Genomic DNA, 23450 nt, shown 5'->3' on the forward strand with positions numbered 1-23450 from the left:
AAGGTCTTTCAAAGCTGTAAGGAAAACATTAGTGTCACCAACAACAACAGTTTTCAGACATCTGGTTATAAACGTTTAACCCATAAGGTCCAAGAGAATGCAAAAGAATCCATTTCTTTTGAGCTGGATGCATTTTTCCAGACTCATCAATAGTCTCTATATAGTTCAAAAAGTAATCCTTCCACTCACTACACTTAAGGATTGGCTCAGCGCCCGATGTCCAGAATGCGTGGGGAGTAGAGATTGAAAAATGTTGAGTAGTCATTGGTGAAATTCCAGTCAAAGTTCACAAGGTAATTCACAATGAAGAAAATCGACAAAATTATCAGTTTGTTTGTAAATTATAATTCAGAAGAACCGGAGGACTTGCAATGACTCCCTTAGAATGAATGAACAGTACAATAACGTAGATAACTCACTCAGAATGAAGAAAAAAAACCTCTGAAAATCGTCCATGTTGCAAAGAACAATTACGAAGTTAAAGAAAACAATAGTTAAATTGTACCTTCTATATTTTTTTCTTAATGAGAGATCATTCCATTTGCGTTGAAACGAAATGCAAATGTGGATCAGCTGTCTGCAATACTACGCTGCAAAACAAACACCGGTGTAAGCCACAAGACGGCTGCACGTACGCATCACGTAAAGGTCACACTCCTTTGACCTTGCGCATCGTGACGCATCATGCTTGATGACGTTCCACACCGAAGAGGAAGAAGAAGCCTAGAAGGCAAGCTCCAGCGGAGATCACCGAGCGTTCCACAGTGCGCGACGGAATAGCTCGAGCAGCCCGCAGGAGATGACAGTTACGAGTTGACAGTAAATACTTGTGAATTCCACTCCTTCTTACTTCCTAATCTCTCTTTTCTTTTTTTTTTAACAAAAAAATAATAATTCACCTCGCTCCTCACCATACGTCACTTCAACCACAATTACTCACGTAGTACTTTGAGTGGCAAGTCCGACGAGTTGAAGAATGCGAGTTAAAGGTTACAGCGATAATCCTTGATACCCATATAATGAATCAAAGGGTAATTCCTTTTCTGGGCAATATATATCCAGTTGGAAGGCAACAGAATTCCGTCAATGAATAAAGAATTATTCAACTTCTCAGTTCAAAAAAACCTTTGAAATATATATTTTTTTCTTTTCAGGTAGTCGAGTTCCGTAATAACATACGTTCTGCTCCAGACTATCGTCGCCAATTTCTTATGTACAATTACACCAAGGCAGACAGTGTTTGTACAAGTTTATTGTCTAGAGCAGTTAATCTTCCTTCCAGCTGTCCTGCACCGGTCTCTCAAGTGACCCATAACAGTACATTTTGCACAATAACAATTCCAACATGAAACATTGCTAGTTGCCTAGCAATGCTTAAAGTAACAATACAACAAACGCATTCATGTTGTTAAATGCTCACGCTCCAATATGCTGTTGTACTTTGCCAAATAAACATGCTCCCCTCCAGAACTTCCTTCTTTTATCTTGACAGATGCTGCTAGACTTGCCCACCAGGCACCATCTCACATTTGAGCGTGGTAACTCATTCGTACCGGAGAAACAGATGATCAATGAACCATAGGTTGACGGCTTCATGATACGGCTTCCAGTCCTCCCGATAAGTTAGGGTTGGTCCAGGGAAAGGGTGCATTCCATCATTGTTGCCACTGAAGGACCACACTGCACAAATATTCGTTTTGTGGTAGAACCCCACCCCGGTCAAGATCCAGCTAACAGCTCCTGCATCAACCGCCAGTACAATATTCCAACCCACTCCAACAATGTACATTCCACATGCTATTTCATAACCCAGCAGCAGTTGCTAGGCTATGGGTTGCCTACTTAATCATACTGATAATACCTTAAATACAACACTTTCACTTCCAGGACAGAAGCAGCAAGCTGCAGGTCAGCATATCAAAGCAAACAGCAAAGTGGCAGTCCCTCCTGACAGCAACACAGCTCATCTTTCTGGTAGAATGTCCTCAATCAAGAAGTGTTACGAGTATATGGTGTCAGAGGTATAGTAAAATATCCAATTTGGCCTTTGAAGTTTGCAAACTTCAAAGAAAATCCCTGCCCTTCATGGCACTGGCTCCAGACAGACTACAGGGGGTGGAGGTTGCTTTTTGTGCGGACAGGCACAGGCCTATTCAGGTGTCAGTGTCAACTTCTCTCACCACTCTATCTCAGAAGATCCATCAGCCTCGTGATGGGCCATCAGGATATGCAGGGAACACCTCAGCTCCCTTTGTGTGCGACTGTCTAGAGTGAATTAACAAAGACCAACTGTCATCCAATCCAAACGTGTATTTTAAGGGCAGGCAGAGGCGCAGAATGGTTAAGCAAGAAATTGCCAACTTTCTAAATGTGGCATTTTCAAACCTGCTATTTAAAATCCAACTTCACTAAAAGTTCTGTTTTTAATTAAGAGTCCAGAGACACCAAACTTCAATTTTCTATCAACCCTCATTTAGAAGATACACTTGTAAAAATGTTACAAGGTAGCTCCAATGCTACATTAAGGTAGAGATAGGCCTTAAAACAAATTAAGCCATTTTTCATTACCAGGACATGTGAAACACCAACATACATGTACTATCTTTTAAATACATTTGCACCCTGCCCTCTTAGGCCTACCTTAGGTGCCTTACATGTAATAAAAGAGAAGGTTGGGGCCTGGCAAGTGGGTGAACTTGCCAGGTCGACATGGCAGTTCAAAACTGCCCACACAGGCTCTACAATTGCAGGTCTGAGACATGTTTGTGGGGCTATGCATGTGGGTGGCACAATCAGTGCTGCAGGCCCACTTGTAACATTTGACTTACAGGCCCTGGGCCCACACGGTACATTGTACTATGGACGTACTAGTAAAACAAATAAGCCAATCATGGAGTATTCAAGTACTATCAGACTTTATACATAGAACACTTTAGCACTGGTCAACAGTGGTAAAGTGCCCAGAGTCCTAAAACCAGCAAAAATGAAGTTCAATATACATCAAAACACACGCACACACACATTTACTAACAAAACCAAAGGTTAAAGGGAAGTTATAGTTAGGAAATCAAATTTTTTTTAAAAACGTAAAAATTCACTGAAAAAAACAAAGGTTACAGGGACATTTGACTCGTACAAAACCAGTGAAATTCAGCAGTTCTAGTTAGCGGAGCTAACTATAACTTACGCCCCCACAATGCACTGCTTATGACCTCAATTATTACATCACTCATGACATGATCAGTGACATCACTGATGACATCTCTAAAGAGTGTCTGAATTAGTGTCTGAGTTGGTGTGTGAGAGTCTGTGTGGGTGTGGGTGTGGGTGTGTCAGTGCCTGTAAGAGTGACTTGACCGCAAAGGAACCGCACCTGCCCTTTTATCTAACAAGAGTCTACAGTTCTGCACAAAATATCTACCCAAATGGAGTTGTTTCTACTGGTTAACTACTAAATGCTACCCACTTGGATAAATGTCCAGTATGCATTCTACACTACAACTGCGTAATGGAGTACAAGGGAATGTCACCAGTGACCTTGTGTGCGTTTTGACAATGTGATTGTTCATGGTGCGTCTTTATTCAGAAATATGTGATAACTTGAATCCTCCTATAGAGGAGACAACAAAGACATACATTGCCACCAAACAAGGGTCCTTCGTCTTAACTATATAAAGTAAGTGCTTTGTTTGGTAGAGATGTCCTCATATTCCTCAGCATGAAGAACTCGTCACAAAAATCGGGGGTAACACCCTGGGGAGGGCGCTTGTTGAGCTGTCCATCATCCTGACAAAAGGCAGGAAGATCTTTGGATACTTCCAAGGTGGGCGGGGCCAAATAGGGAAGCATCCAAGTGATTTCCACATTTGCATTCTCCTAGCAATTTAAATTGAGAACAATGGACTCTGCTTTCACAGGAGAGAATAAGAAATAACCCACTGATCACAGTCACATATAGATTGCGCTCTAATAGATCAATGTTTCAGATAGTTTTTCAAAATGGAATTGCTGCAAAATCACACCTGCTTTGCCTTCGCCAAGCCCAGGATTTAGACTCATATGAGTGGAGCTTCTAACAGGGGTACCTGCTATGTTTACCTTCGTAATTGCTTCCTTTTCAGGTTTAATTTCTGTGAAATTGAAATCTGGTCCAGAACAGCTCCAATCTCCCCCAGCCACAACTTAATGGGGGAGGGCGGGCTGCACAGCCCCCCTCTCCGGGCCGATTCCAGCCCCAGGGATCCCATCTACCAGGGCCAACCCATGTTTCCCTGGATGCCCTGGAGCCTACCCAGGGCACCCAGTATGCAATGGGACCACTGAGGGAGCCTCAAGGCCCCCCCGCAATCTCAGCCTGCTTCCTGCCTCGTGCGGGAGCTAGCATTGCTATTGCACACCGGGATCTAATGGAAATGCATCTCCCTGTGTGCAAGAGTAATTTTTTCAGCTCTTTCCCTGACTGCATGTCTGCGAGCAGGGAAAGAGATGAAACCTCCGCTTCTAGCAAGCAGGAGCAGTTTGACAGCTCCCGCCATCTGGAACCAGAGTGTTTGCTTTAGCTTGGTGGGAGCCGGTAGCTCCCGCCAAGCAAAGGCAAACAGCTATTTCTCGGGGGTGGGCACCCTGGGACATAGCAGAAACCAGCCCTGTGTGGTGGCAGTCCCCAGGGCCATTAGTGGCTCCAGGAGGGGGTCTGCACGGACTCCTTTCTTTTTTGTGCATACACTCCCCCCCCCCCCCCCAACGCATTGGGTTGGCTGTTACCTGTGTCATTTAGTTATTGTTGCCTGCAAATGGCTAAAGGCGGGCGAATGTCCCACCTCTTTTTAAAAGGTTCACTCCCACAGGGTTTTGCTTGCGGGAGCGAGCAGCAGCGCGCAGCGCAGCAGATGCATTCCTGTGCCCGCCCCCACCACTCCTCTTGAGCTGCTGGTTAATTGTTCTTTTACGCTGCCAGCAGTTAAGGGCATCGTACAGAAATACATAGTTTTATGCGCGCCGTGCTTAATAGGTTTGGCTATTTCTCTTTTTATAAACACATACCCTGCAGTGCATTAACTGATAGAGGTTTCTTAATGTTATAAAGTCACGCATTATCAATAAAAGTATGAAGACTCGCCCTACCCTCTCCAAGCACGGGGCAGCATCAGGTTTGTCAGACTTCAGCAGCGTTTCCGTAGCCAGGACAGGGGCGGCATGTTTATCCTATTCCTACATGTAATGAAATACTGTTTCTAAAGATTGGGCAGACGCTTTAATGCCCATTCACATCCGGATTGGCTGAGGATCACCGTGCTGCCAGGCTTCCACCGGCTTTGCCCTGGGTAGAAATTCACAGTCCGGGCAGCAGCATAGCGCGCTAGTTTGTCTAGGATCACACAATGTTCTGAGGTGGCGAAGCCGGGCTTTGAATCCGACCTGCTACAGTCAGTAATGACTCGGTTACTTACCATTAATGTTCATTACTCCGAGTCAGTCTTCCTCGTCACAGTCACGAAGGAGCACCTCGTGTTCCAGACACAGCATTTACTCATAAATTAAAAAGGTCCTCACCAAATATTGTCGCTTGACAAGAAGTGCCTGTCACCTGGCCTATAAAGGTGGGACCAACACAAGAAACATCCTGAAATACAAAAGCAGAAACCAAAGAAAAGACAACAAATTTGTTCGTCCCCCCCACCACCAAGGGCGGGAGGGAACATGACTGTGACGAGGAAGACTATGACTCGGAATAATGAACATTACAGGTAAGTAACTGAGTCATTACCATCCTTGTCCGTTTTCCTCGTCACAGTCACAAAGGAGAGTATACCCAAGCGCGGATGAACAAAGAAACAGACACCCAGGATGCCAAGGAAAATACAATGCTGACAAGCACAACCAGTGAACAGCCGCAAGGACGGCGGAGACAAAAATCCCCAGAAGGACCACTCCCATCCGCAAACAAAAATGGGAGAAGGAGGCCCCTTGAAAGAAGCACACACGGAGTGGAATTGACCCAGAATAACCCGGGGAAGAGAGAACCCCGGAAGCAGGAAGGCCAAAGAGAAGCGGACCAAACCCAACGGGAACAGAGGCCTTCATAGGACGACCGCGCCTCCGGGCAACCCCAAGGGTGACAAGAAAAAGTCCACCAGGCAAAAGGAGGCCAGGCCGTAACCCAAGGCAGATCACCAGAGGCCAAGGCAAACCAGGGAACGAAGCTGTATCCCCACCCTGAAGAGGGGCAGCCTAGGACAGGTAGGAGAAGAGGGGCCGGTCAGGACAAAGGCCCAGGCAGGCAGAGAAGAAACACAAGAAGAGGATAACAAGCAAACGACAAGCACCACCAACGTCGCCAAAACGGAAGGACCAGAATGCAAGCATAAAGGACCAAAGGAAGATCCCCAGGGGGGAACAGGCGAAGCAATGACAGGCCGTCGCAGGAGAAAAATATAACTGTGCAGAAGGCAGGAAGCCAAAGACTCAAGGGAGACTAGAGAAAGCCCCCAATAGCCGCCAAGGCGGACCACCGGCAGCGGAGGGCAGAGAAGCACAAGCTGCTCTGAGGGAACTCAAGCACAGAACGCTCTCACAGGCAACAGGGAGAAACCCCCCAAAGTAGAAAACCGCTAGTGACGGCCGCAGACCCCAAAGGTACAGCACATCTGTAAATACTGGGGAGAACAAACATGTACCACAATGAGAAACTCCGAAAGCAGTGGCAGGAATTGAACCCTAGTGTAGTGGGAGCCAGAGCTACCAGAGACACATGACGCACCATAGAGCTACTGCGTCGCGGTTGCAACAGTGCCTTAACCATTGACCGGGAACTACAAACCAGGGAAACACCAGAATAGGAACACATAATCTGTGGAGGAAGGACTGTGACCCTAAACACTAGACCACACCATCACCACCATCAACCCCCAAACCCCCAACGCCAACCGGCTGAGCGCCAGAGGAAACAGGAAAGGAAAACGGAGCGAAGCGTAGACGGGTACTGCGGGAACCACTACAGAGAGGCAACCACCAGGAAGGAAGAGGGGACACCAAGGCCGGCAGGCACCAAAGCACCAACACCCCACGCAAGGAAGAATAGCGGAAACCATGGCAGAAGAGAAACCTCAGGGGATGCAAGAGAACCAACCAGGGCCACCTGAATCACCCTGCCAGGACCCCGAAGAGAAACCGAAGAAGGAGAAGATGAGCCAGCCGAACCGCTCGCCCATCCATCCACCCTGGCAAAGAAAGAACTCCACACGTTGTCAGGAGACGGTCAAAGTGCACAGGAGCAGCGAATACAGCAGCCAGCACCACCCAAGACGAGGACACCCAGCGTATCATGGGGAACCAAGAACCCTGAGCCGAAAGAACAGAAGGGCATGAGAAGGGAGTAGACGTCCAGGCCAAGCCACATCAACGCCACAACCACCAGGACAAAAGGAAGACTAAGAAGAAGCAACCAGTCGACAGGGAAGGGTGTAGCAGTGGCAGGATCCAAACCTGTGTCCAGCGAGAGCCGATACGACCAGAGGCACAAGACTCACCAAAGAGCGACAGCCTCTTAGGGAACCAAGCACCCTAGGAGCACGCAGTAGGCCCCCCAGGGGAACCAAGGCCTAAGGCAACACCAGAGGGACAGAGGGCAACCCAAAGGGGGAGGATACAAAAAGGAGGAGCTGACCCAGGGCAAGCACCGCAACACCTCCAAAAGAGAGGATGCACAGGCAGCCCACAGCACCAGGTATAACCCAGCCCGCACACATCCAGGAACAAACCAGGTCCGACCAAGAAGACTTCCGAGAACAGACGAGAGCAGGTATTCACAGGGTCGTACGGCAGTAGACACCAAAGGGCCAAGAAGCCAGAAGGGCCCCAGAGGAAACAAGAGGCAGGAGCCACTGCAACACACCAACATGCCCGGAAGCAAATAGAAGACCACAGCCAAGAGACCCAAGAAAGGGCAGAGACCCCTGACGGGCCCGAAACTCTGAAACATAGAGTGCAGCAACCCAGACCCAACACCGGCAAAAAGAACCAACTACCACCAGGCTAAGGACCCAGGAGCAGGAGAAGGTGTGGGAACCAATCCGGCCGCCCACCGTGAGAGAGGCAGGATGTAGCAGAGGAATCGGGAAGGGCAGCACCAGAAAGCAAAAGCCGGGAGACGGCACAGAAGGGGTGCCACGGCCACAACCACACCCCCGAAAGGGCTGGGAGGCACCCCACACAAAAAAGGGGGATGACCAATGGCACGCCCGCATGAGCCTGTGACACCAGATGCCCTATGAACCAACGAGAAAGAGCTCCGTGGGGCCAAGTGCCGTCTAACACAACATGTATTTGCAAAGCGCACGTAACACCAAAGGGCCTCAAGGAGCCAAATAACAGATGAATATTGTAACCCAACTCAATGGAACACATTATATTGACCTCAGAAGGATGAAAGGCTGAGTGGACCCGCCGGGCCTAGAACCAGTGACCACTAGGTCGAACACAGGGCCCTACAGTGGATGCATTAGTCCACAGTGCCACCATACTGAGAGAGGCAAACGGAATCCGTGGACCAAAAACTCAGGACCAAAGGGACTCGCAGTAATGAAGCCACCATCACTGAAGCACCAGGGAGCGAACACAAAACCAAGGGGGAGAGTCAGAGACCATAACCACAAAGCCACGGTGACACAACGAGGCAAAGCCTGCTGTGAAACATGCATCATAAAGAACTGCATGAACATTTACCACCATGGGACACTATGAATCGCAACCACAGGACAAAACACGTACAAAACAGCGTACAAGGAGCCTAAAGACACCCCGTCCGGGGAACGAGTGCTGCACAAAGTGATAAGCAAGGCACAAGTCTGGCGATTATTAAGTCCCCAAGATCCGACACAGAGACAGAGACCGTATATGCAAAACGTACCAACATAGGATACAAAGTCACGGGTAGAGTAAGTTACTTGCCCAGAATCACAGAATGATGATGATGTTGCCGCGACTCGAACCCAGTTCACCAGGGGGAGGACAAACGCTCCAGCCGTTAGGCTGAATCCACTTCCCTCACTGGCAGGATGCAAACCCTTGTTCTGTGAGAAAGCTTCATCACAATGGGAAACACAAGCAGGAGAGAAACTGAATGGAAGCAAAACCAGCAATGGCCTGCCACGCAAGTATGCGGTACCAACACCAAGCCAGATCCAGAGGCAGCGAAAGAGAAGGGAATTTGGGAGAGCAAGTACGCTCACCACAATACATAGGACACGAGCCAAAGAGCCAGAACCCAGTCCCCGCTCCAAGCAGTACAGCCGCCCGCCGGGGAACCAACAAGACACCCAGCATAGGCAGGCACCCACATTCTGGCTGCAACAGATAAAGAGCCCCTCCTCACTGGGAGGCAATCAGTGGGTCGCACATGAGTGAAGGCACCGCGCAGCCGAGACTCGAACCGGGAGTTTAAATACCTGAACGGCAGTTCCGACACCGGAAACAAGGGCACAGAAAGTGAAATGGCAGAAGAACCACACAAACGAGCATGGCCCGGCGCAAGTACCGCTGAAGTACAGCGCACACCACAGGATGCCCAAACCGAATCAGCCTCCAAGAGGCAGTAAAACAAAAACGCACCTGATCGCTCAAGCGTAGGAGCGTTAAAAGCACCGCATGTAGGCAGAAAACGCCACCAACCCAGCACTGTCGCACCCCAGATGCTCAGCGCGGCAGTGGGGGTCAAAAGCATTTAGAGATGCCGGGCAAAGTGGACAGGCAGCCGCCACCATCGCTCAGCGCGGGAGCGACGCCAAACAAAACCGCCGCCCCAATCCAAACATTACAACAATAGGAGGGGAGCGGCGGCTGCAAACAAACAGGGACGCTAGAGCAGACCCCAGAAAAACAGTAAATCATACATTACCGAGACCGGATAAACGATTACCGTCCTTATTCAGATGATCGGTGTTCTGTAGGAACATAGAGAAAAAAACAGGATGTTTCTTGTGTTGGTCCCAACCCTTATAAGCCAGGTGACAGGTACATCCTGTCAGGCGGCCATATTGGGTGAGAACCTTTTTAAATTATGGGTAAATGCTGTGTCCGGTACACGGGTGCTCCTTTGTGACTGTGACGAGGAAGACTGACGTGATGGTAATAAGCTCTCTTTAATTCGTTCCCTTCTGTGCCGGTTCCGTAAGCTGAATTTCCGATCCTGGTGACTCTGCTATGCTGTTCGCTCCCTCATGTTCATACTTTGGATGCTGCACCCAGCTGGGGCCTCTGGTACGCTCCTCTCCTGTCACTCACTGCTGTCAGAACGTTTCACCTTCCCAAGGAGTCGCAGTGCACCCCGCCCCCATTTCATTCAACCTCAACTTCCCTGGCAATCACACTGCTCGTGAAAAGGTTCAAGGTTTGAATTTAAAATTTTGGATCGCTAATTGGATGTGCTAGTGGTCATTAGTATTTCCGGTAGCTCCGTGAATATTTAATAAACATGTTCAGCAATTTCTGCAAAGTGCACTTTGGTTGCAAACTGTACAATACTAAAAAACACTGTTGCAAAATGTGAGAATAATAGCGATTACGTAAAACAAAACGTAAATAGCCTGATTTGCTTATTAAAAAAGGATGCAGTACCAACGCTTTGAGAACACGCCTGACTGAGTAACAATGTGTTCTGTTCTTCTCGAGCAAATGTAGGAAATGCAACTCAGGTTCAGTTAAAACTAAGCGGGGTGCAGGTGGCCCACTGGTATTGATTTGTTAGACTACCAGTAAAATAAACATCTTTCTTTTATCTTTGTAATTTTTAAACTTCAAAAACGAGATTCGGGTGGTTTTAATTAAATCTCGCTAATTTTAGTCCAGTAACTATTTTCCGATGCTGCTTCTTCTTTTGTTTTATCCCACACATTCTCACATACTTGCCTTGTCTGCTCTCATACATGCACAAATACGCGTACACATACATGGGGACCTCTCAGAGTGGGGGTGCAGCAGAGAGAGTTTCTCGCGGATAAATGTAAACCGTACCTCTCTGCATATTCCTGAACATGAACTGTTACTTTGCATGTTTCTTTGATATACTTTATAGCTTGTTATTTTCAGGTCTCTTAATTCTATTATCTGAAGCGCTGCTATACCTGATGGTCTGGTTGGCGATATAAATAAATAAGTATGCAGAGGTTTTCCAACTGTGGTGTCCGGGCACACTACAGACAGCCGCCTCGAGCAGTTTCTACCTCATTCAAGATCTATTATCGATCTCATCTTGTTTACAATGTCACCCAACACTCGTGGTGGAAAACAAGACCCGGGCCACTATTTATGCATAATCTATATATATAAAAATGAATGTATGTCTGTCTGTCTGTCTGTCTGTTTGTCCTTTAGGCATTACCACACCATTCATCCGATCACCATGAAACGTTGGGAAGTTGTTGAGTACACTCCCGTGAAGGTTTCTGGCATAATGTTTTTTTAAATAAAGCAAGATTAGAAGCTGTTCGAATACAAACTGATAAAGCCCGTTCTTCTCAAACGAACGACCATCGAGAATCGCTCCGAAGGTGAATTCCTCTAATGTAACCCGGCCCTCCTCGAGGGCAGCTACGCGCGTTGAGGGGGCCGGAGAAGCTGCCCAAACATGTCGAATCAGTCTTTGTTGTGTCGAGACTGAGTGTTGGCGAGATGGTGCGGGAACGGGAATGAACCTGAGTCGTGATGGGGGCGCAAGGTATGAGTGTGTAAGCGCTGTGCTCTCGCGCTCGCGTTCAAAAGTATACCAAATGTGATGAGGCCTAATCCAATTCGAAATAGAACCGGAGGGGAAGTAGTCTAGGGTGAAAGACACAGGGGCCAATATCGAGTGTGAGACACACGTATCATTAGAAGGCGTACACAAACCAGAGAAAACAGTTTAAATTTCACCTTAAAAGGCCATTCTGAGGTATTCAGAAGATATAGGCCAATCCCAGAAAACATAGGAAACTCTTAATACTAAATAACATCCTATTTACATATATACATGTATCAGATAAACAAAGCAGAGTAAATCAATAACAAGGATGTCGGAGAGATACGTATCTTTTTGAGCAGCAGCAACATTCCTTTCTTCGGAGATCGCAGCAAAGCGCGACGGGTGAGCTAGTATGCTATAAACATACCTTCAGACTAAAGGGACAGTAATACGCGGTGCAGCCTTTGGCCAGACACAAAAAAGGGTCAAAATACAAAAAGCTGCCAGATTGATTATATTTACAACCACATTCATTAGCGACACTTCACAGAGTCTTCCAATGAATTATTACTTTCCTTTTATCATGTTTCTTTAAACAATGGTGTTCACTTCTGCTTTGCCGCTAGCAGTGCCCCCCCTCGCTCTCTCCTCTCTCACTCTTCTAGGTATTGCCTCTCCTTCTCTCTGTCTCGCTCCTCCTCAGTGGTCGTAAAGTGGTCAAATTGCTTGTATTCACAACCACACACATTAGCAACACTTAACAGTTTACCAGTGAATGGCTACTTTTTTTTCTCGTGTTTCTTTAAACAAGTGTTCACGTCGCCTGCTTTGCTGCTACCAGCTGCTTCCCCCACCTCTCTTTCTTCCACTTATTGCCTTTCCTTCTTTCTCTGACTCGCGCCTCCTCCTTAGTGGTCACAAAGTGGCCAGATAGGTGTTACTCACAACCACATACATTAACACCACTTTACAGAGTTTGTCTTTGAAGCGCTACTTTTGTTTTCTTCTCTTTGTTTAAACAACATTGTTATCCAAGGGTAAGGAAGTGCACCATTCCTGGAGGTACTGCAATACCTGGTGCAGCCTCGGCAGAGAGAGAGAGAAAAAAAGGTTCAAAAGACAACAAGCATTTACAATGCAATAGGTCTTGCATGTACGCGAGTTTGAGCTATTCGCATTGAAAATTACAATGTCTTATGTATGTTTTGGTTTTTAAAACAAATAAAAGGCATTGTCATTTGCAATGCTAGTAGCTTAAAGTCTTGCAAATGCGAGGCCTATTGCCTTGCAAATGCTTGTTCTCTCTAGGGATTGTAATTAAAAAAAGTACAGAACCTCATAGCATTCTGCGAAACACGGATTAGTAGGGAGTTATGACAGAGTAGAGGATGATGTAAAAAAGGATCAATAGGACCTACACACCGATAGAGCATGCTGTAAAAATGCAACTCAATGCAGTGTGTATGATCTTTCAACTGGCATGCTCTGAGAAATTAGGATCAAAAAGGAAACTATGAGAGCAGCTCAGAAGGCCCACAAAATCAGATAACATTCAGATACCATTCATGTTTACTACTTCTGCTGTTACTCCATGTGATATGAACCCCAAAAGCTTTTGCGCAACGTTTTCCAAGTGTGCTGGCCCCATCAGTTCTGATTTCTACTGCAAGATAAAGCATTTAACCATACACTTTACTGAGACCTCCTAGGTCTCCCATATTATAAATCCTATAAACTAGCCTTTAAGGTATGACAAAAACACTTACTCAGTGAAGATACAGTCCAGTCCTGGGAGCGACTCGTACTCCCCAAATGGTCTGAGTGCCACGTCATTCATGCTATGAGTGCCAGAAATACAGCACTCGAGCTTCAGTAACGTGTTAAGCATTGCCAGCTTCAGTTGCTTGGTTAAAAGATCATCTCCCCACTCGCTGGAGTGGTGTGCAATCTCTTTCTTCAGGTACTCCCCAACACTAACCGAAAGGGGCACATCCTCATGGAGGAACTCCCGTGCCTCGTTCCAAATCTTGGAGTAGAAGCTGCTCACGGTCTCCGATAATTCTACTCCAATTAGCTTTCCCGAACTTGAATAGGAGACTGAGGGAAATGGTTGGTGCCCCCCCATCTCCACACGTTTATTCTCTTCTGTTAGCGCTGACTCATGCAGTAATCCATATCTGGAAGCCACGTGAAATACAGGGTTCCCATCTGAGGGACCATGAATCCAATGAGCACCGATCTCCACCACTCCCTTGCCTGAAACAAAAGGAGAATCCGAGTTACACAAGGCGGCATGAAAGCAATGCAATTGGTTAAACAGGGGGTTGTATTTTGGGGGCAAGGTATTCGTACTAGAGGATGCAGCCACGCTGGTAGGAATTAAGTTATTTATTTCATGCTACGCCCTCTGGTTACAGCCACAGTTGGATGGGTCATGTTAGGCCTTCATCCACCCTCCAACTGTACTTTTTCTTTTTTTTTTACTTTGTTTATTAGCATTTTCAAAGTAATTTTCAAAGTAAACACAATGCATATGACATATTAGGAGCATAGCAGCTGTTGTTACAGCATCAATCAACATATGACAGTGTGATATATATGAAATGAACTAATCATAGATATTGTGCAAACCAAACAGATATCGGTCAGTACAGCTATGAGATTACAGTAATCTAGGCATTTAAACCGTCCCCATTCCAAAGTGTCTGATTACATAGTCATCAACATGGAAGTAACAATACAAAGAATAATCGTTTTCAAGTCGTCATAGAGGGAGCTTCATGCAGGGAGTATAGAAGTTCTTGGCATTTCAAAATACAAGGTTATATGTCTAGTACAAGTATTCAGTTTACATGACATATTGGTGAAAATACAGTCTAGGTACACCACTTTCTCACTTAGGTTGTGTATTTTGTGAACCACTAGGTTTCACTTGTTTTCAGCCCCAGTCTCTGAGTGGTCAGGTGTAGGGGAGCCCGCCCTCCCTCGCGCCCATTGCATAAACGGCTCCCAGATGTCGCGGGGTCTAGACACAGAAGGCATCAACTCCCAATAAATACCGAGTTGTGTGTGTCCCTAGGTAACATCAGACAACCAAGCCACAAATGTAGGCAATTTCTGACGACCCCATCTGACAGCAATCTGTCATCTAGCATATAATAATAGAAGTGCATGCAATTTGCGTCTTGATGGTTCAGTGTCATTCACCAGTCCCAGGAGACCCAGGTGCGGGGATGGATCATCAGACCTCCCAACTATTTGATTAACCGCATCAAAGATTTCATGCCAATAACCAGTGAGCCGGGGACAATTCCAGGCACCATGCAAGAAGGTAGCATCGTCAAAGCCACATCTCCAGCATTTAGCATCTTCTCTCAGATGCATGCGGTGGAGGCTAATAGGGGTGCGGTAGTATCTATGTAAGAATTTAAAATGTATACAACGTAGTTTATAGTTAGGGGAGAGTTCCAAAAGCTGTTTACAGCAGAAGGACCATTGCACATCAGTTAGTGGCGGGATCAGTTACCTATTCCAAAGTTGAATGGAGGTTGGCTTTATTATCGGGCTTGGTCCTGCAGGTTAGTGTATAGGCGAGTCACCAATTTTTTCGGGGAAGCCCGAGCTAGTACGTTTTGGAGGGCAAGCAGTGTCGGGGGCTCATCAGGGAAACCCTCCCAGAATGACCTGCATGCTGCCCTCAATTTGTGATAGGCGAACAGTTCCCTGAACGGAGCAGCTGAACTCTCCTCCACCACCTGCGGGTCTCTGAATGTCCCATCAGGGTATATATCAGCGAATGTGCGCAGTTGGGTGCCTCCTAATGATATTTCACCTCCGCTCTCCTCCAGACAAGGTAGCATTGGATTGTGTCTTAATGGAATAGCAGGTGCATACAGCAGTGGGAGGTGAGCTCTACGTTTTAGTTCACGCCACGCCCATTGTAAGGTGTTAGCTGAGTCAACATCAATAGTGGGTCTTGGGGCGTTTGGTACAGAGCCACTCCCAAAGGAATAGAGGCTATCGAGTCAATTTCCACCGCCACGTGTGGCTGGAATGGCGTTGGCTAGGCCCAAAAATGTAGGAATTGAGCTTGCGCACATAGTGCATATAGATGCATGTCCGGAGCTCCTAGTCCGCCCTGTCTCAGCTGTAAGGTTAATAAATCCCAGGAAGTCCTGGCTTGGCCACCTGCCCACACCAGGGAGAGGAGCTGGGATCGCAGGCGACTGAAGAAATGTTTCGTGAGCGGGATCGGGATGTTTGCAAATAAATAAAGAAATTCAGGTAGGACCACCATTTTTGATATGGCCACCTTTCCCGCGATAGAGAGGGGTAATTTCGCCCATATCGCCACCTTGCTCTCTAGCCAGTCGATGGCCCGCCCAAAGTTTAAGGACCAAATATCCTGGAGGTCACGACTGACCCATATTCCCAGATATTTGACTTCTTCTGCCTCCCAGCGGAGCGGGAATTCAGACTGCATCTCAGGTGTGTTGTCTGTCAAAGGGAAGATTACTGATTTAGCCCAATTTATAGATATTCCAGACAAACCACTGAATTTCACAAATTCACGCAGCAGGGGGTCAAGATTATCAGCAGGGTTTAAGACATATAGGGTGACATCATCCGCATATAGGGAGATTAATAGACTGCGTGTACTAAAGCCTATCCCACAAGCCGTGTGGTGTTGTCTTATTCTGGCTGCAAGCGGTTCCATGGCGATAGCAAAGAGCAGAGGAGACAGGGGACAACCCTATCTCGTTCCCCGGGAGACAACGAATGAGTCATAAATCATGCCGTTTACCCTCACTCGTGCCGTTGGGTTTGTGTAGAGCAGTCTCACTTGAGTAATAAACATCGTACTAAATCCCATGCGCTCTAGTATGCGGAACAAGTATGGCCACTCGAGAGAATCAAACGCCTTTGTGGCGTCCAGGAAGACGGCCACAGCATGTACAGTAGGGTGGAGATAATGTAGCACTGAGAATATAATTCTAAGATTATGGGATGTAGAGCGGCCCGGTATGAATCCCGATTGGTCCGGTAGGGCCACCATCGGGAGGAGGGGCTGTAGTCAGTCAGCTATGAGTTTAGCGTAGATTTTTACGTCCGCATTTATTAGGGAAAGGGGCCTATAAGAGTCTAATACTTTTTCATCTTTATCGGGCTTTAGTAGCGTCATAATCAAGGCTTCCCTCATTGAGTCTGGAAGAATCCCAAGCTCCAACGATTCTGCATATACCTCATGCAATCTTGGTGCCAGTTCCTCCACATACGTTTTATAAAATGCTGTGGTAAGATCATCTGGGCCAGGTGCCTTATTCAATGGTAGCCCCTTTATCACTTTAGCAATATCTTCTACTGTTACTGGGTGATCCATGTATTTGTGGTGTGCGTCATTAAACCAAACCAGCCCGATTGAGTCTAAGAAGTCCTGAAGGTACTCTGGCACAGTAGAACGTGTGGTGGTGTATAATGTTGAATAGAAATCTCAAAAACTCTCGTAAAATCTCAGTTTCCCCTACAACAGCTTTGCCCTTCGGATTGTTTATCGTGTGAACGTAAGTAGTCGCTTTGGTATTGTTAAGTGGAGAAGTGTGGCTCACTGGTTAGAAGCGGCAGACCCTGAAGCAGAGATCGGCCTGGGACCAGGGTTCAATTCCCAACACGGCAGGGTCTTGGGTCAATGTCCGCGGACTCGATAATTCTCGCCGATGTGCCTACGCTAACTATGGGTCCCATTCTGCAACTCTGGGCAATAGCTTGCTTAATCTCCACTACGGCCCCATCAGCGCCGGGGGATGCCTGGCTTCACCTTGGAGGTGCCCAGGAGGGACCATCTCACAGGGAAAGCCAGGACGGGTTCCCCAGCGGTATACAGCGCCAGGACACTCCGAGATGGAGTAACAGTGCGCTTTACAAGTATACTTACCTTTACCTTTAATAATTCTGGCTAGGGTACGACTTGGCCTATCCCCCTCCCCATATCTTCTGGCCTCAGCTTGTTTACCTAGGAATTTAAGCTCCCGTTGGGCCTCTTCTGCAAAGTCTAACAATTTTGCTTTTAATTCTGCCGCTATCTCGGGATTGGGGTCGATACAGAACAGGTTTTCAAGTTCTTTTATTTTCCCCTCAAGGGTATCGATAGTGCCCCTGATGGCCTTGAGGACTCCCGCCTGTTTTGCTATACACTTTCCCCGGATGACTGTTTTGAATGCGTCCCATAGCACTGACCCGGTGGACTCTGAGCCTGAGTTTAAAGTAAAGTAGTCTGTGATGTCGTTCCCAATCTCCTCTTTAAAGGCTTCATCTAGTAAGGCGTGTGGGGGGGAGTCGCTAACTAAAGGTGCGTGTGCTGGAATTGCCAACTCTAGCAGGCATGGGGCATGGTCAGAAAGTGAGCGAGCCAGGCCACAAACCTCCACCGTCCATGTGGCTACATATGGGGAAATCAGCCAGAAGTCTAACCTTGACCAGGCTGCGTGTTGGCTGGAAATACATGTACTCTCGCGAGTGTCCGGGTGTCGCACTCTCCAGATATCTATCAAATCTCCCTCCAGCATAATATTCTGAAGAGCCTGGCATGCATGTGGATGCAGTGGTCTAGATGCACCCTAGCGATCTAGGGAGTCATTAACACCACGTTAAAATCACCTCCCCAGATAATGGTAGAACAAGCCATCACATTAATTTTGGCCCAAACATCTCTGAAAAAGTCTGAGGTGTCTGTATTTGGACCATATACTGCTGCCAGTACTACCTGCTTACCACTCAACACCCCATGCAACACAATATACCTTCCTTCTGGATCAATATGTTTCTGGTGCTCCCTCCAGTCCAGCCCCCTACGTATAAGCAGTGCCACCCCTCTAGCATAGTTTGAATATATAGCAGAGTAAGTAGTCCCCCATCTGCCACGTTTTAGCTTTGTTGAAGGTTGTGAATTGAGATGCGTTTCTTGTAAAAAAACAGATATCTATTCCATGTCTTTGTAAATATGCATGCATTAACCTCGCCTTTCTGCCATCATTCAAGCCCCGGATGTTCCATATCAGAATCTTAAGTACTTCTTTGGTCACTCCCATCGATATTCTGCCGTTAAAATGTGCCCGCCCTTCAGACGACAGTTAACTGACCTTTTTAGTATGGTGATAGGGAACCTATGCACAGATGACCGACATCATACCAAACATTCAACTAACCCCAACCACCCTCCACCCACTCCAACCCCCCAATCAGGTTGTGTCAAATCCCCCCCATAGTCCAGCAGAACGTGAAACTTAGTAGAAAAACCAAACATTGGGAGTCACCCCTCGGAGGCGCGGCAGCACGCGCATACACCCCCGTTTTCACAGGGTGGCCGAGGAAATATGGAAGCGCCACCGCAAGACCCCAACAGATCAACATCAATCTATCAACCATGCTCAGTTATAAGAAATGGCCCCACTTTGTTGAATGGTAGTTCAGTAGCAAGAGGAGGTCACAGCTCGCTAGGTACACAATCAGTAGCATATAGACAATACTTAGTTTTCACATACAGAAAGTATGCAACACATGAAGAAGGTTCAACCAACTCAGATGCTTCTTGTCAATCATTGTCGCTCAAGTTGCCGTCTCCACTGCCTCCCGCAGCTCTCGCCGCTTTTACTTTTGGGCCACAGATGTGTTTGACAAACTTGAGAACGGATTTAGCGTCGGTAAAGAAATGTGCAGTACCATCATGGGATACCTTAAGTTTAGCAGGATACAGCAATGAGTATTGAATTTCTGCTTGGAGTAGGAGACGTTTCGCCGGGAGGAATTCTCTACGGACTGCCTGTACTAAAGGTGTGAAATCAGGGTAAAAGGATAAGGTGTTACCTTTGTGTGTGATTCGCCCTTTCTCTCTGCCCAGCCGCAATATTAAGTCTCTGTCCTGGTAGTTCAGTAGTTTAGCCAGAATGGGCCTGGGTGTGCCTCCCACCGGGGGTTTCTGGCCAAGCGCTCTGTGTGCACGTTCCACCGTGAACACAGGAGACAGGTGCGGATTGAAGAGTTCGTGTAGGAGGTCCGATACAAATAGTTCCCATTTTCGTAATGGCCGTCGTCTCCAGAATTCCGGTGATCCGGTCATTGCTTCTACGTGAGCGCGCTTCCAAATCGTCCGTCTTCGCCCTTATTACTTCCAGTAGTTTATCCATGCTTGAAATCTGTTCCTTCGTTTCTTGTTGGAATTCCCGATCCTCAGTTTGGCGATTTTCAAGACAATCCAGTCGCGTTTCGTGAGTGGAGACCTGGGATTGGACCGATCCGAGACGAGAGGTCAGGGCGTCCAATTTGGAATCAATGTTCTTAAGACTGGTGCGCATTTCTAGCATCAGCGACCTAATATCTTCCTCTTGGCCTGTACCAGCTGATTCGCTCCACTCCGCTTCTAGATCTGGGCCATTTTGTTTGGTTGGACGTTTGTTTTCAAAAGTAATTTTTGGTTGGCGAGTCTCAACTTTGCCGATGATGATTTAGCAGCAGATCACCGCCAGTGTGGCCGAGGATGGTGTATAGCTGTGTTGTACTAGGTTCCTACCCCGAAGCAGGGCCTGGGATTTTAAGCCAGCAGCTATGCAACGTGAAATAGGGGATACCCCCACCTTCTCAGCCAGTCCAGATCGCCGCCAGCAAGAATTCGCAGTTCATGTGGCACCTGCGTCAATCGCACCCTGTCCTCTCAATATCGCAGCGTCACTGTGGGTACCTAGGGGCTCCAGGACCTCGCGGCGCTAGGGTTCAGTGGGGGCTCCCAGTTATATGCCAGAAGTTTATTTGCGGCCGTGCCTTTAAGTTATGGACGTATCCTCTGATACATCGGGACCTCCGCAGCCCGGCTCCACTCAGCCCCCCCCACTCCAGCAGGTGTAGTTGTAGCCGTCTGGGCAGGTGTACCAGCCAACTCCTCACCTGCAACAGCGGTGCTCTGGTCGGCCTGTGTCCCACCTTAGTAAGGGTAAGTTTCGCCCGTACCGGGTAGAGCGCTCCGTTTTTGTGCGCTAAGTGCAATGCAGGGGGGTAGGGGGTTGCGGATGGTACCTCCGTCTGGTGCTGTTTTCCGCTTCGTGCAGGCAATATGGGCACATCCAGTGTTGTTCCCCGGTCTCGGGGTGGAACACAGCAGGTGTGCGACGGCTCTATTCTCCTTCCTCGCTGCCGGTGTTCGTCTCCTCACAGCCTGAAAATGGCGATTATCGTCTTTGCAGCTTACTTGAAATGCGCTGCCTGGGTTTCGTCTGAGCCACCCTCGGCCCGCGCAGCACTGGGCTCAAGTAAGTAGGCGCATCCGGGAAGGGGCCCATAGACCTCGGGCTTCACAAGGTTTAATATGAGTTAAAAACATATTTAATATTATGGGTAGCAGCCAAGAGAATCTGAATTGTGAAAGTGAAGAAAAAGGAAGTGAGTAAAAGAGAAATAAAGAGACAAAGGATTACTTAAACTGGCAAACAAAAGAGAAAGATAAGAAAAGAGACAAAATAAGAACTTGAGTTTGATACAAGAGACACTATCGCCAGTGCAAAGAGAGTCGAAAAGAAAAAGAAGAAAAAAAAGGCTACTAATGATGTACAAAAATCGAAATGTGTTATATCTAGAAAATGGTGTAGAATGTGGTTATTATGTCCAGGATTATTAAATGGTAGTATGGTTAATATTAGCTATTGTGATTCCTTTTAGACCTGAATTTGAGAATACAAAGGCAAATGATAGTGCAAAAGAGAAGGCTTATGAGTCAAAGAGTGATGTGAGACATGTACATAATCCTGAATTGCATAGAGATAATTCAATGAGCGACTTTTCTAAAAACACCTTTTCCAAAACTTTTGTCTGAATATGTAAAAACGATGGACGCAAGTGACTGCTACTTTTGTATGAAGTTGCCTGCATCTGTATCAGAGGACGTGACTTACCATCACCTCCATTTGTCGTATGGAGTTACTTGTAGTGTGTTGTCTAGTTTGTTCTACAAAACAGGTAAACTTGAGTATTACTATTCTAATTCTGATGACACTTTTGCAAAATTGAAAATCGTACCTGAATTGAACAAAATGAAACCTGGCAAGGTATTTGGTGAATGTTTTCTGGAAACACAAGAACTGACTTATGATTATGCGTTCAAACATAATTTGACTTGTAAAATGCACAATGAAGTAAAAGTCTTTTTGGATATGGTGGAGGAAAGGAGAATCCAATACAAAAGAAAAGCAACTGCAAAGAAACCTAAATCAACAATTTGGGCCTTTGAGGATGAAAACCTTGAAGGACATAATGTGAATGTGGCAATAAGTATAGATACACCACAAATAGGGAAATTATGTATTCGGAGAGATAACACATTATATGATGATTATTTTGTGGGTGCAAGTCAATGTGAAGATATTACATTATAAAAGGTGGGTGGGGATTTAAAGGTGGCGATAGTCCTGTTTTCCCTGGTATTTATTAATTATGCGGTAACAAAGCTTATTATAGATTACCGGACCATTGGTATGGATCCTGCTATGTAGGTCTGGTCTTTCCTAAAATTTTCCATGTAGATAGAGGAACTAATAGGATACATGAAATAGGTAAACCACTAACCCGTAGAAGAAGGGAGAGTGTATTAGAAATAATAGGAGACGTTTTAGGAGCATTGATACCAGCAGAGGGCATATCTTTTAATGCAAACAAAATTTCAAAAGTTGTCAACGATAGTAGATCGTTTATCAACAGATACTGCAGGAGGATTTTTAATGGTAAACACAGAGATGGTTACTATGAGAGCGATGGTGATGCAACATAGACTTGCTCTTGATATAATATTGGCAAAAGAAGGAGGAGTCTGTGGAATGCTGAAGGTACAACACTGTTGTACCTATATTCCAGATAAAAGTCAAAATATTCAAAGGTATATTACAAATATTACAGAGTTGCATAAAGAAGTTGTTCCACTGGAGGTTGACGGTTTTCTTGAGAAACTTGATAAGAGCTTTTCAGCTGTAAAGAAATGGTTTCTTGAAATAGGTAGTTCAATAATAGGGAAAGTATTAATTCCACTGACTGTAATGATAGTAATGATATTAATCCTAAGATTAGGTTGTAAACTTAGAAAAAGGAGAAACATTAGAAAATCTATAAAAAGGAAAGTTGAGGAAAGCAGAGAAAGAGAACGTGAGAAAGGAGAAATAGAGTTGGAAGAGTTTAAAGAAATACTGTATCATGATAGAAAGAAAATGGAAAATACAAGAGTTCAAAGAAATACTAACTGAAAAGAACCTGAAATATGTTTTTGAAAAATTCTACAAACATTTTAGTGTTATGTAGTGATAAATCACCAAAGGGGGAATTGATGGAGCGAGGCTGTAGCAAAATGTTTTGTATACCCCTCGTAAAATCATTTTCTCATAACCATAATATGTGCTAATCGAGTGAAGTTAACTAACCAACAGAAAGAAATAAACACACACAGAAAAGTACGCATGGGATACTAATTTGCTTGTGTTGCAGATCATAATACATTAATCTTGTGAATTGTCATAATAATATAGTGTGATAATGCTTTAAATTAACAAAGCTACGCATGTATGCTTATTGTAAGTATTCATTGTGGCAAAAACGGAGGAGAAATGGTAAGAAACAACGCCTATATGTAGCTTAAAAAGCTAGGTAACTACTAATAGGGTATACTTAGAATGGGGGGAGGTAAACAGAAGGGCTTTACTTCAACATC

At 46.2% G+C, this 23450-nt stretch overlaps 1 protein-coding gene across 5 annotated transcripts in view; it reads right to left on the reverse strand.

The window, feature by feature from the left end:
- PAOX (polyamine oxidase) overlaps positions 1-23450 on the reverse strand; it is a 691001-nt gene that overhangs the window by 503886 nt on the left and 163665 nt on the right. For all 5 annotated transcript variants that reach the window (XM_078642766.1, XM_078642765.1, XM_078642763.1 and 2 more), the window contains exon 3: positions 13483-13972. In XM_078642766.1, coding sequence (XP_078498892.1) covers positions 13483-13972 — 490 coding nt within the window. The remainder of the gene's footprint in view (positions 1-13482; positions 13973-23450) is intronic.

The sequence above is a fragment of the Lissotriton helveticus genome, chromosome 5_1 (genome assembly GCF_964261635.1).
Source record: "Lissotriton helveticus chromosome 5_1, aLisHel1.1, whole genome shotgun sequence".
In the NCBI taxonomy this organism is placed as follows: domain Eukaryota; kingdom Metazoa; phylum Chordata; class Amphibia; order Caudata; family Salamandridae; genus Lissotriton; species Lissotriton helveticus.